The following is a 12116-nucleotide window of genomic DNA, read 5'->3' as shown; positions in this document are numbered from 1 at the left end:
CATTTTGCCTAAATTCCAGAGCTCAGGGACCTCTCACCCCAACAAACCCGTAATGACATCCATTCATCCCCACAAGTGGTGTGTGCATTCTGTGCCAATGACAAACTTTGCCTCTTCTCTTTGCAGTGGACTCCTCAGCGTTGCCCAAGGCAGAGCCGACAGCAGCAGCAGCAGCAACCACGTCGTTTCTTCGGAAATCAAGTCCACTGGTGCTGTCTGCAGCCCTGGTTGCTAAGGGCACCGGCAGCAGCCCTTCGGCCATGGCCTCGGGATTAGCCAAGAGCAGCTGGACCACTGCTCTAGCTAAAAACATCACGAGCAGTGCAGCATCTGGCCCCAAAGCAACACCAGGGGCAGCTCATCCAGCCTTCTCGTTCACACCAACCTACATGTTTGCAAGAACAGCACACACCATGAGCACTCACACAGCCATGCAAGGGAACATGGGCGCTACCTCTGGCCTGTTATCCACAACACACCTCCCCAGGAAACCACAAGCCATGCACACGGGCTTCCCGAACCCCACCAACCCAGACCTGCCCAGGGTGTCCACCACTCGCCCGCTGACCATCACAGCAGCCTTGACGTCCATCACCGCACCAGTGAGGGCCACCCGGATGCCGCCTTCATCAGCAGAAAACACAGATGTTGCTCTTCCCGCTGTGTCCACTGCTGTGGTCACAACTGGCAAGACAGCATCCAACCTGGAGTGTCACATGTCCAGTAAGCTCCTGGTGAAGACAGGTAAGAGTTCACTGCCCTGATTTGATGTGAAAGCTGCAAAAGCATCCTGGCCTCAGAGATGTAGCAGAATTCTTAGATTTCTTTGAGGTCAGTGGTTCTCAACCAGTCCCTGCCACCACGTCTGGAGACGTTTTTGAGTGTCTACATCTTGGAGGGGAGGGAGGGTGTTTCAGGCATCTAGTGTGTTCAGAGACCAGGGATGCTGCTGAACATTCCTACAGTGCACAGGATGGTCAGGCAACAGAATAATCCAGCCCAAAACATCCAAAGTGCTGAGGCTGAGAAGTCCTGATCTTTATTAAGTGATAGAGAAGAATCTCTTCTATCATGTGGAGAATATGACACAGAATCTAGCCCTGGGATCCATCCTGGTATCAGAGGCCTCCTGAAACCAGTTCCACTAGGGAGTCTGAAAAAGCAAAGGTACACCAAAATTTGCCTGTAGAGCATATCTGCAGGCGAACCTTGATGATGTGATGTCTACAGTGATGTCTCACACGTGTGAATGCTGTGATTAGTAAAATGCACGATCATAGGCAGGGCAACAGAACTCAGAAGGACTCTGGCATGTGTCTTCTCAACCATCGGATACTAAAAGTACAGCCATGGTTCTCTGTGTTGGCGCCTGAATTTTCTTCTGATGTTAAAAAGGAGACCTTCTTGAAAAAGTCGGGGTGGTAGATGCTGGTTTTTTAGCCCCCACCTCTGAGTTGCAGCAAATGGGCCAAGAAGCACACGGATGCTTTTAATAGTATGGTAGTGTCTGCTATAAAAAGCATTAGAAACATTATTTGAAAGAGCATGCCAGTGTTGAATGCTCACGTCCCGCCTTCCTCTTCACCCCACAAGGAATTAAATGAAATTATTTCTTGAGACACATCCTATTCTAAAATGGGAAATTGTGAAGCTAGGCATAGCAGAGAGCACAGTATCTTTTTCAATTTCTCAAGAAATTATACCATCTGGTTTTCCCCTCCCTCTGCCCCCTCCCTCCAGATCTCTGCCTCCCCGTCTGAGTGGCAGGCAACCCCAGCCTCCTTGATGTGGAAGTCTGGAACATTCTCCACTCCCTCTTCTTCACAACCCCCCTCACCCCAGCCACACCCAGTTGGTTCCTTCCTGTTCTGCCTCCTGAATACCTCTTCCCTCCACCCCCACAGCCCCTTTCCTGGTTCACATCACTCACCTACATTCTTCAACAGCAGCCAGATTTCTCTGTCTGCCTTCAGACTCCTCCCACCCCTCCAATCTATTCTCCAGTCTGCAGTCAAGGGAAGCTTCTAAAGTGCATGCCTTTGCTTAAACCCCTTCCTCTCCCACTGCCCTCAGGACCAGGCCTGGACTTGTAGACTGAAGTATTCACTTCTCTCCCCTGTGCCTTTGCACTTGGTCTTCCCTCTGTTGAGAGTGGCCAGGGCAGTCCCTCTGGCCTTGGCCCAGCTCACGCCCATCATCCTCCAAGACTTCATGGAAGCATCAGTTCCTCCCGGAAACCTTCCCTGATCCCTACGCCCTTGCCCCAGTCAGGGCCGGATGCTTCTCCAGGGGCCCCCAACTACATCCTAGGCTTCCCTTCAGGGAGCACCTGTCGTGCTCCATCACAAATGCCTCTTCTCCACGCCAGGTCTCCATCCTGCTTGTGGGGTGGGGACTGCACGTCCTGATGCAGGGTTGATTTAGGCTGTTTTAGGATGCAGGGCCTGCCCTTAGGGAGGCACTCAGGGATGCTGTTGCAGGAATTTCCTTGCATGCAGACCAGTCAGAGGCAGGCACACTGGCTTTAGCCTGGCTTTCAGAGTTAGAGGCAGTGACGGTCGGAAGTGAAGTGCCACTAGCGTGCTAGCTGTGTCTCTACTAGGGCCACCCAAATGGCTGGGCCTTCTTCCTGTAGGACGTGAGCGGGACCAACAGAGCTGCCGCTCCAGCTATGCTAAATGGGAAAATTGTGAAACTGGGAAATTAAACCATCTGGTTTCAGTTGGCCCTGTGCCCACCAGCTTTGCTCAGAACCTGCAGGGGGTGCTGGGTGGCTGGGGAGGAGCAAGGGCTCATGATTAGGTAGGAGGTCTGCTGCCTTCTGCTGATGGTGTGCTTCTCTTTCACCCCACAGTTCTCTTTCTGACCCAAAGGAGGATGCAGATCAGTGAAACCCTGAAGCTCAATATAGCCAAAGGGCTCACACAAGCCTTGCGGAAGGCGTTCCACCAGAATGACGTCTTGGCTCATGTAAGCCCCCTGTTCTTGAAACCAGGCTCATCCAGCCACGTCTTCTTTTTGGGTCCAGACTCTGTTTACATTGCTTCTGTCCTCCCTGGGCACCATAACCACCACGGAAGTAGATCCTCATTCTTCATTTTGGCAAATAGCTAACGTGTGGTAGCAGGAGAAGGAGGTCAAATTTGGAGATAGAAAATTGAGGATAATTGTGTCTAGTTTTTGGGTTGTTTTTTTAAAAGCCTGGATGTACTTTATAAAAATTGCCCCATTATCCTGTTATTTGGGGAAAGTATTTAATTGTGTCAGTGTAATTTTGCAGAAATCATCCACTGCTTTTTATCTTCCTCACCATGGTAAACAGTTGGCGATTTATTTCTGGACATTTAAAAATTACTCTGACTTGTAAATTGAGTCTAACTTTGCTTAAATTGAGAGCAACAGACAAGGAAGTAAGCATTTTTTTTTCTCTCCAAACACTTTCATGCCAAGTACTATTTAACAACCACCAACTGATTTCGATGGCATATCCAAGTGATGGAAGTTTTGCTCTACTCCCTTTTGGTTTGATTCCAAGTTTTAAAGCAGTACATGTGATGGGCAGTCAGTGGACAGCCCTTTACATCACTTAAAAATATCGCTTCAGCTTTCTGCTCTGATGCTCTGCACAGCCGCATTCAAATTAGTGGTACCTTCCCCGCCACCACACCACGGACTAGGAAGGAGATTGGGTACAGTTTATTCATCATTGTTAATCTCTTTTATATACTTCTGAAAAGAAGAAGAGGAAATGCTCTCTACAAGAGACATCTGTGGTTTCTGCACCAGAAACTTTATTTGAAAGTTGAAAATGTGAATGTTTCCCTGTGGTTACCTGAGACAGTTTTCATTAAACTTTGGTTGTTTGAAAATTAGCCTCACAGTTTTTGCTCTTTGTTGCATATCATCACAGACCGCTGTGAGAATTAGTATGTAGTAGAAGGCAATGGCACCCCACTCCAGTACTCATGCCTGGAAAATCCCATAGATGGAGGAGCCTGGTAGGCTGCAGTCCATGGGGTCATGAAGAGTCAGACTCGACTGAGCGACTTCACTTTCCCTTTTCACTTTCATGCATTGGAGAAGGAAATGGCGACCCACTCCAGTGGTCTTGTCTGGAGAATCCCAGGGACGGCGGAGCCTGGTGCGCTGCCGTCTATGGGGTCGCACCGAGTCAGACACGACTGACATGACTTAGCAGCAGCAGCAGTTATTTTTAAATGAGTTTTTATTTTAAAAAAACACTTAAGATTAGGATTGTCATATATGCACTACTTTATATAAGATGATAACTAATAAAGACCTACTATATAGTATAGGGAACTCTATTCAATACTCTGTAATGACCCATATGGGGAAAGAATCTAGAAAGGAGTGGATATATGGATATGTATAACTGATGCACTGTACTGTACCACAGAAACTAACACAACACTTTGAATTGACTATGGTTCAATAAAAATTTAACGGAAACATATTTCTTTCGAAAGGATGTTTGATATCATCACCATGAATAGAAGTCAGGATCATTTGCTGCAAGTAGAAGGCAATGATAAAAATGAAATAAGGGAGTTTCCTGATGGTCTAGTGGTTAGGATTTGGCGCTTTTACTTTCATGGCCCAGTTTCAATCCCTGGTCAGGGAACTGAGATCCTACAAGCTGCATGGCATGACCAAAATTTAAAAATGAAAATGAAAATAGTGGAGACAGCCTGTTAAATTCAAGTTAGATATTACTGCTTGCAGAAGGCATTAAGGCTGGGGCCTGGCGTCCCTTTGTTTGTTTAAAAATATGATTAGCAAGGATTAGAGAGGTGTTAGAAGTCAACTGTCCTCAAACTGAGACTTGCTTCTTGAGATATTAATATTAGGAGGATGGGAATGGAAGTCACCTTCTTTCTGGGTGATTTGGTGGTATTTGGTGCTGAGTCCGTGTTCCATCCAGAAATACCTCTTGTCCCTCCTAATGTCACCTTGAACACCAGCTTCAAGTGACAAGGTGCTGAGGAGCACACAATGTGGAGAAGCAAAGGACACCCAGCCTCCTGCAAAATCAGTTGTCTTGGTTTCTTTGGCAAAAAACATGAGACTCCTAATGGAGATGGAAGAATAAGGGGAGGAAAGGCGGTGTTCGAAACACCCTGAACTGTTGATATCAAACATGAGGAAAGCAAAACAAAATAAGAATAAGGTCAAAAGCCTCAAAACTCTTCCAGTTGGGTGAGAGAGAGCTCAGATCATCAGCATCCCTTAGGACTCCTTTGCTGTAAGAGAAATTCTCCATGGCCCAGCCTTGCCTCGGTCATGAGCCAGTTACAAGCCAAGAATAGAGTTAAATCCGAACAGTTCTCTCAGCTTCTAAAGAGAGGGCTTCACCTCATTTACTACCTGGCCCTTGTCTGGAAGGGGCCTGAACTTCATCTATCATTTCTGCCTTTTAATGTTTATGTTCTTGTGCTCTGTCACTCACTCATGTCCAACTCTTCGCAACCCCATGGACTGGGGCCCACCAGGCTTCTCTGTCCATGGGATTTTTCAGGCAAGAATACTGGAATGGGTTGCCATTTCCTGTTCCTGGAGATCTTCCCAACCCATGGTTGAACCCACGTCTCCTTCATTTCCTGTATTGCAGGTGGATTCTTTACCCACTGAGCCATTAGGGAAGGCCCTTTAATGTTTATAAATGATGAGAAGTATGGTACAGCCGTTTTCCCAGCATTCCTACCCCAGGAAATCTCTTTTGCCTGCTGTCTCCTGCCTGCCTTCCTGGGTGGTAATTGGTGCTCACAGGATTAAACTGAGACACTTAAGGAATAAAAAAAAAAACTACCCACAGACTTAATTCTGTTTCAGAATTAAATATAGATTTAATTCTATATGCATAGGTTCAACACAAATTATATTTTGTTGTATTCTGATATTTTGAGATCTGCCAGTCCCATCAGCTTATAGCACTGCTAGAATATTTGTCAAATGGGAACGTCCTCCTCCCCAGCCATGCTGAGCAACCATTGTGGTTCTAAGAAACACCAAGAGAGACTTAAAGTATGGTGGAAATGAACACTAAGTTCTTTGGGTCCATTTGTCTTGTAGGTGGACCTTCTGGAACATTCCCACAACATCACCATTGGTTATTATGCCACCAAAGGGAGGCTGGTCTACTTGCCTTCCGCAGTGATCGAAATGCTGGGTGTTTATGGGATCAGCAACGTCACTGCGGATGTGAAGCAGCACACCCCAAACCTGCAGTCTGTGGCTGTACTTGCCTCCCCGTGGACTCCCCAGCCTGCGGGCTACTTGCAGCTGAAAACAGGCAAGTAATTCAGAAGAAAAGGATTCCTCTTCATTCTGGGATTGTGGGCGCTACCAGGAGGACACCTGTTTGAACACTCCATCACTGGAATTCCCTGGTGGTTCAGTGGTTAAGACGCCATGCTCCCAGTGCAGGGGGTACAGGTGTGATCCCTGGTCAGGGAACTAAATCCCTCATGCCACAGCTGAAGATGCCACAAGTGAGGCCTGGGGCAGCCAAATAAAAAAAGGAAAATTCCATCACTAGCTGCTCTGTCATTTCTTAGAGTCCTCGTGTACCTTCCTCCAAGGGCCTTGCTAATCTAATGTCCAAGTTCCCTGCACAGCAGCCTAAACTTTTCCAACCTGGATTCATGAGAAATATTCCTTCACAGAAGTCTTCCCAATTTATATGAGTATATAGTACTTATGAGCATCAGGTACTGTATTTTCTTTTCCTGTATTACCAGTGGATACTGAGGAGGATTGAGTATCCTCAGCGTAAAATCTGCGCTTTGCAACAACATGTTCCAGATGCCCTTGAATTAGAATCTTTGAGCTTAGGCCTTAGAGTCTTTCTTTTAAACTCCCTGATGGGACTTCCCTGGTGGTCCAGTGGTTAAGAATAAGCTTGGTAATGCAGGGGTCACAGGTTCCATCCCTGGCCTGGGAGTATTCCATATGCTGCGAGGCAACTAAGCCCGTGTGCCACAGCTACTGAGTCCGTGTGCTCTGCAACAAAAGCTCACTGCACCTGGAGAAGTCTCCCTCTTTCTACAACTAGAGAAAGCTCTTGCGCAGCAGTGAAGACCCAGTGCAGCCTAAATAGATGTTTTTTAAAATGTTGTATGTTTTTTTAAATTCTGATCTTGTGGTTTGAAAGCCACAAGAGTAGAGGAACCTTTGAAACTGAAAGACTCAAACAACTTAGTCAACTAAGTCAATTGACTTTTTTTTTCCTTCCAAAGAAATAGAAGACATGATCACTCTAAAGTCATTTTGTAGTCTTGGAGCAGATGTTTCCATATGCCAATAATTGAAATCACAAAATTCTTTGCATTGGAGGGGATCTCAGGTTTGATCATGTTTTTAATTCTTCTATATTATAAATCACTTTAAGAGCCACTTCCAAAACTATGACTGTCCTTATTTGCCTGATTTCTCTAATGTAAAATCATGCCGTTTTGTATCATGACTGCCGTTAAGTTCAAGGAATTAAGACGTAGAGCTTTGGTGAGCATTGATTTATTACTCTCATTCTAGTGCTACAGTTTGTGAGCCAGTCCGACAACATACAGTCCTGCAAATTTGCTCAGACCATGGAACAGAGGCTACAGAGGGCCTTCCAGGATGCCGAGAGGAAAGTTCTGAATACTAAAAGCAACCTGACGATTCAGGTAAGTGGGAGTGTGCTTCAGCCTGTAGTTGACAGAGACCACCCGGAACCCAAATGTTGGCAAGAAGTGCTTTGGTTCCCATTTCAAAGCTGCCTTTGTACTTCTGGTATGCGAGGATATCTAGGGTTGATCGTACAAGAGAGATGATGTACCCCTGTGTACCTGCTGTGATTTGGGATTTTATGTTTATTTTCCCTTGTGAAGCTTCCTCAAGTCTTTCTAATATACTTATTTTTTTTAATGTACTAGAATATACTCTACATGTCAGATGTCTCATATAAAATGAATCATTTCTAAATAACTAATTCACCTAAGATTTCCTTTTCTGTGATTTTAATTCAGTTTATTTTCCGGGTATCCACAGGAACAATCACCTTAGTTTAAGGACACACATCTTATATTTAGGGCTTACTGTGTGCCAGGACTGTGCTAAATGTTTTATAAATGCTTTGCTATGTAATACTCAAGACATCCTTCTGAGGTGTTATTATCAGCATTTCACAGAAAAAGGAATGGAGAGAATGGTAAGAAACTTCCAGAATTAGGACTTGAGGCAAAGCCTGTACTGTAATCCACCATGCTCTGCTAGCATCAACGCAACATAGAAATGGGATCCTTGATGAAATTTTCAGCAGGCATTTGACTTCTCTTCTAGGGCAGTCTCAGTACTGGTACACTGTATTTCAACTTCCTGAATTTGCAGTAGACATGCTACCAAATGTCTCTCTCAGACCCATTTTTTACATTTCTATAGACGACATCTCCCTAAAGACAGATGCTTCTTAATAATTTTCATCCAGTCCCCAAATTTCTCTGATTGTACTAACCAATCTGTCTGTTTTACTGAACTAAAAAGCCTTTGCAATTAAACCCAGTGGTTTTAAAATTAACATTTAGCTTAAATGAATTATCAGCAAAGCCAATATGATGTGGAAGGCATACAATTTAATTTGAATGAGCAGTTGTCCCTTTCTAGATTCACCCAAAGTATATATGGAAGTATCTCATTATGATCTGGTTCATATTTGACTAAGATCTAAAAACATGTCACAGACATAAGATTTATGTAAGGAGTGTGACTCAGCTCCTTTGTGGGGGATCTTTTTCTTTCTGATTGCGTTTGTGATCCTCACAGGTACATGAGTCTTATTGAAGCTTGGCAGAGGAACATATTCTAATTATAATCAGGAAGTACAGACTTACAGAGCAACTTCTTTTTATCAGCCAGTGGAAGGGACACCAAGATAAATAAGCTGCCCTTGGCCTTAAGAAGCCTCTCTTGTGTTGTTGTATGGTAGTCATGGCCATGAGATGAAACTTTGTAAAGTAAGCAACAAACACTCCTTGGAAAAGACTACAGCAGGCAATTAGAAAATTGTATCTAAATAGATTTTAGATGCTCTTGAATGTATCAACAGCTCTTGATATGAATGGGTAATTGGGTGAATTGTTTTAATAACCCTCTTTCACTTTTTGCCTTGGCTAACAGGAAGCCCAGAGCGAAAGCTGTTGTGTAGATTTAATAACCCTCTAGGCCACAATGTTATGCATAGATCATTACATGCTAATCATCCCCCAGGGTTGTCATTAATCTCTTTTTTTAAGGACCTGGTTTTGCAATTAATAAATTTCCCTTTTATTGTATTAAATATAATTTGTGGGGCACCTTGGATCGCTTGTGTAATAAAACCATGTAAATATTTAATTTTTTTGGAGGGTCATTGAAAAAGTTACTTCTTAGTTTTTACTTGTATAGCATTGATATTAAGGGCTAGATTATAGTAGGCTCAAGTAAGACTTTTTGATTATAAGTGATGGAATGCAAGCTCACAAGGCTTATGCAAAAAGAGGAAGTGATTGGCTCATGTAAGCGAAAAGTCTGTAGCTTCTTACTTCAGGAACAGTTGGACCCAGGTGCTTGCATGATTTCTTCATGAAATTCTCTCCTCATCTCTTGGTTTGCCTTGCTATAGGCTGGCATTATCCTCAGGCTCCTGGTGCCTCCAAGTTTGTCTCATCTTTATTACTCACAGTCTCATGGAACCAGAGTGCCTTTGGTTCCGTGTCATTCCAGTCAAAATCCTGGGATTAGGTTTCATTGAATCCTCTTGGATCATGTGCTCATTTCTAGACCAGTAACTGTGATTGAGGATATGAAATGTCCCAGTCAACTAAGCCTGACTGAGATACCCACTCCTGGAACCGGACCGGGGCAGCTCAACCCAAAGCGCATGAACTCATAGGAGAGAAGTGGTGTTTCCTCAAGAGAAATTGTGGTGCTGACATGGAAGAAGGAAGAATGGATACTAAGGATGAAAACAATGGCTTTCCATTCCATCAGCTTTATGGGTCTAATTAACTAAATGAATCATGGCACGAATGAATGGGAAGTAAGAGATGATGTCAGAACCCAAAGGAATCTAAGAATAGAGGGGTGATGGGAAAGTGTTCTATGCAAGGGCATGACTATGAGGGAACCGTGATATGACCTTGTTTTCAGGGCTCTGGTTTCTTCTTTATGAATCTGTTGTTAAGTAGCCCCCAAGAGTGACTACACTTTTCTTAGCTATAAAAAAGATGAGTAAAGAAAACATAAATGGAAAGACATTCTGTGCTTATGAATTGGAAGACTTAATGTTGTTATGATGTCAAGTACTACCAAGAATGATTGATAGATTCAATCCAATCCCTATCAAAATTCCAGTGACGTCTTTTGCAGAAATAGAAAAATCTATCCTACAATTCACATGAAATCTCAAGGGACCCCAAATTGCTAAAACAATCCTAAAGAGGAAAACAAACTTGGAGATCTCACACTTCCTGATTTCAAAACTTAGTGCAGAACTATGGTATTCAAAACAGGATGGAACTGGCATAAAGACAGAAATATGGACCAATGGAACCAAACAGAAACCCCAGAAATAAATACATACACGATCAAATGATTTCTGACAAGACCATTAAGTGGGGGAAGGGACAGTCATTTCAGCCAATCAGTTCAGTTCAGTCCTGGGTGTTCTTTGGAAGGAATGATGATAAAGCTGAAACTCCAGTACTTTGGCCACCTCATGAGAAGACTTGACTCATTGGAAAAGACTGTGATGCTCGGAGGGATTGGGGGCAGGAGGAGAAGGGGACGACAGAGGATGAGATGGCTGGATGGCATCACTGACTCAATGGACGTGAGTTTGAGTGAACTCTGGAAGATGGTGATGGACAGGGAGGCCTGGCGTGTTGCAATTCATGGGGTCACAAAGAGTCGGACACGACTGAGCGACTGAACTGAACTGAACTGAACTGAATGTAAACCAGGGACTTGAACAGATGTTTGAACACCAGTGTTCATAACATTATTCACAGCAACATTAAGTGTCCATCAGCAGGTGAATGAATAAATAAATGTAGTATATCTATGCCAGGGAATATTATTCATTTTTAAAACAGAGGGAAATTCTGACACGTGCTTCAACATGGGTGTACCTTGAGGACATCATACTAAATGAAAGAAGCCAACCACAAAAGGACAAATACTGTATGATTCCACTTATGAAAAGTGTTTGAAGTAAAGTCGCTCAGTCGTGTCCGACCCTTTGTGACCCCATGGACTGTAGCCTACCAGGCTCCTCCATCCATGGGATTTTTCCAGGCAAGAGTACTGGAGTGGGGTGCCATTGCCTTCTCCAGGGGATCTTCCTGACCCAGGGATTGAACCCAGGTCTCCCGCACTGCAGGCAGACGCTTTTACCGTCTGAGCCACGAGTGTAGCTTTGTCAAATTAATAAAGACAGAAAAGCTGAATGGTGGTTCCCAGGGACTAGGAAGAGGAAGAAATGGGGAGTTATTTAGTAGGTACAGAGTTTCAGTTTGGGATGATGGAAAAGGTTTGGAAATGGACAGTGGTGATGATTGCCCAAGAATGTGAATGTACTTAATGCCACTGTACACTTTAAATGGTTAAAATAGTATAACATAATGTGTATTTTACCACAGAAAGTATGAAACTAATATAGTGTTGTATGTTAATGAAGTCTCCTCAATAAAAATGTTCTCAGTTAAAAAAAGTATAACTTACTTTGTCAAGTGTAGTATATACTAAGATACCATACTGCAAGCTCTTTGGGATCCAGTGAGACTTAGTTTTGTTGAAAAGAAACAAGCATATATACATATACATACATATATATATGTATATGTGTATATATATATATATATATATAATGTTCCAAATAGAGATAAAGATTGCAAGGTTACTTTAGTTATTATTTTTTAGGTGACAGTACAGTGAGGTCTTTTGAGTTATTCAGAAAGAAGTACCTTTCTTCTTGGTACCTTGGGAAAGAGGTGTGAATACCTGTGGCTAAACCACATTCCAAAAATCCTCTGGAGAGGAAGTAAGAGTTGACCAGAAATGTTGACTCCATATGTCAGTAA

At 43.6% G+C, this 12116-nt stretch overlaps 1 protein-coding gene across 3 annotated transcripts in view; it reads left to right on the top strand.

Annotated features, from left to right (window-relative positions):
- KIAA1549L (KIAA1549 like) overlaps positions 1–12116 on the top strand; it is a 314269-nt gene that overhangs the window by 190154 nt on the left and 111999 nt on the right. For all 3 annotated transcript variants that reach the window (XM_027562705.1, XM_027562704.1, XM_027562703.1), the window contains 4 exons: positions 127–744; positions 2855–2970; positions 6091–6310; positions 7552–7685. In XM_027562705.1, coding sequence (XP_027418506.1) covers positions 127–744; positions 2855–2970; positions 6091–6310; positions 7552–7685 — 1088 coding nt within the window. The remainder of the gene's footprint in view (positions 1–126; positions 745–2854; positions 2971–6090; positions 6311–7551; positions 7686–12116) is intronic.

The sequence above is a fragment of the Bos indicus x Bos taurus genome, chromosome 15 (assembly GCF_003369695.1).
Source record: "Bos indicus x Bos taurus breed Angus x Brahman F1 hybrid chromosome 15, Bos_hybrid_MaternalHap_v2.0, whole genome shotgun sequence".
NCBI classification, from domain to species: domain Eukaryota; kingdom Metazoa; phylum Chordata; class Mammalia; order Artiodactyla; family Bovidae; genus Bos; species Bos indicus x Bos taurus.
Note: the sequence above shows the minus strand (reverse complement) of the source record. Positions and strands in the feature narration are given on the sequence as shown.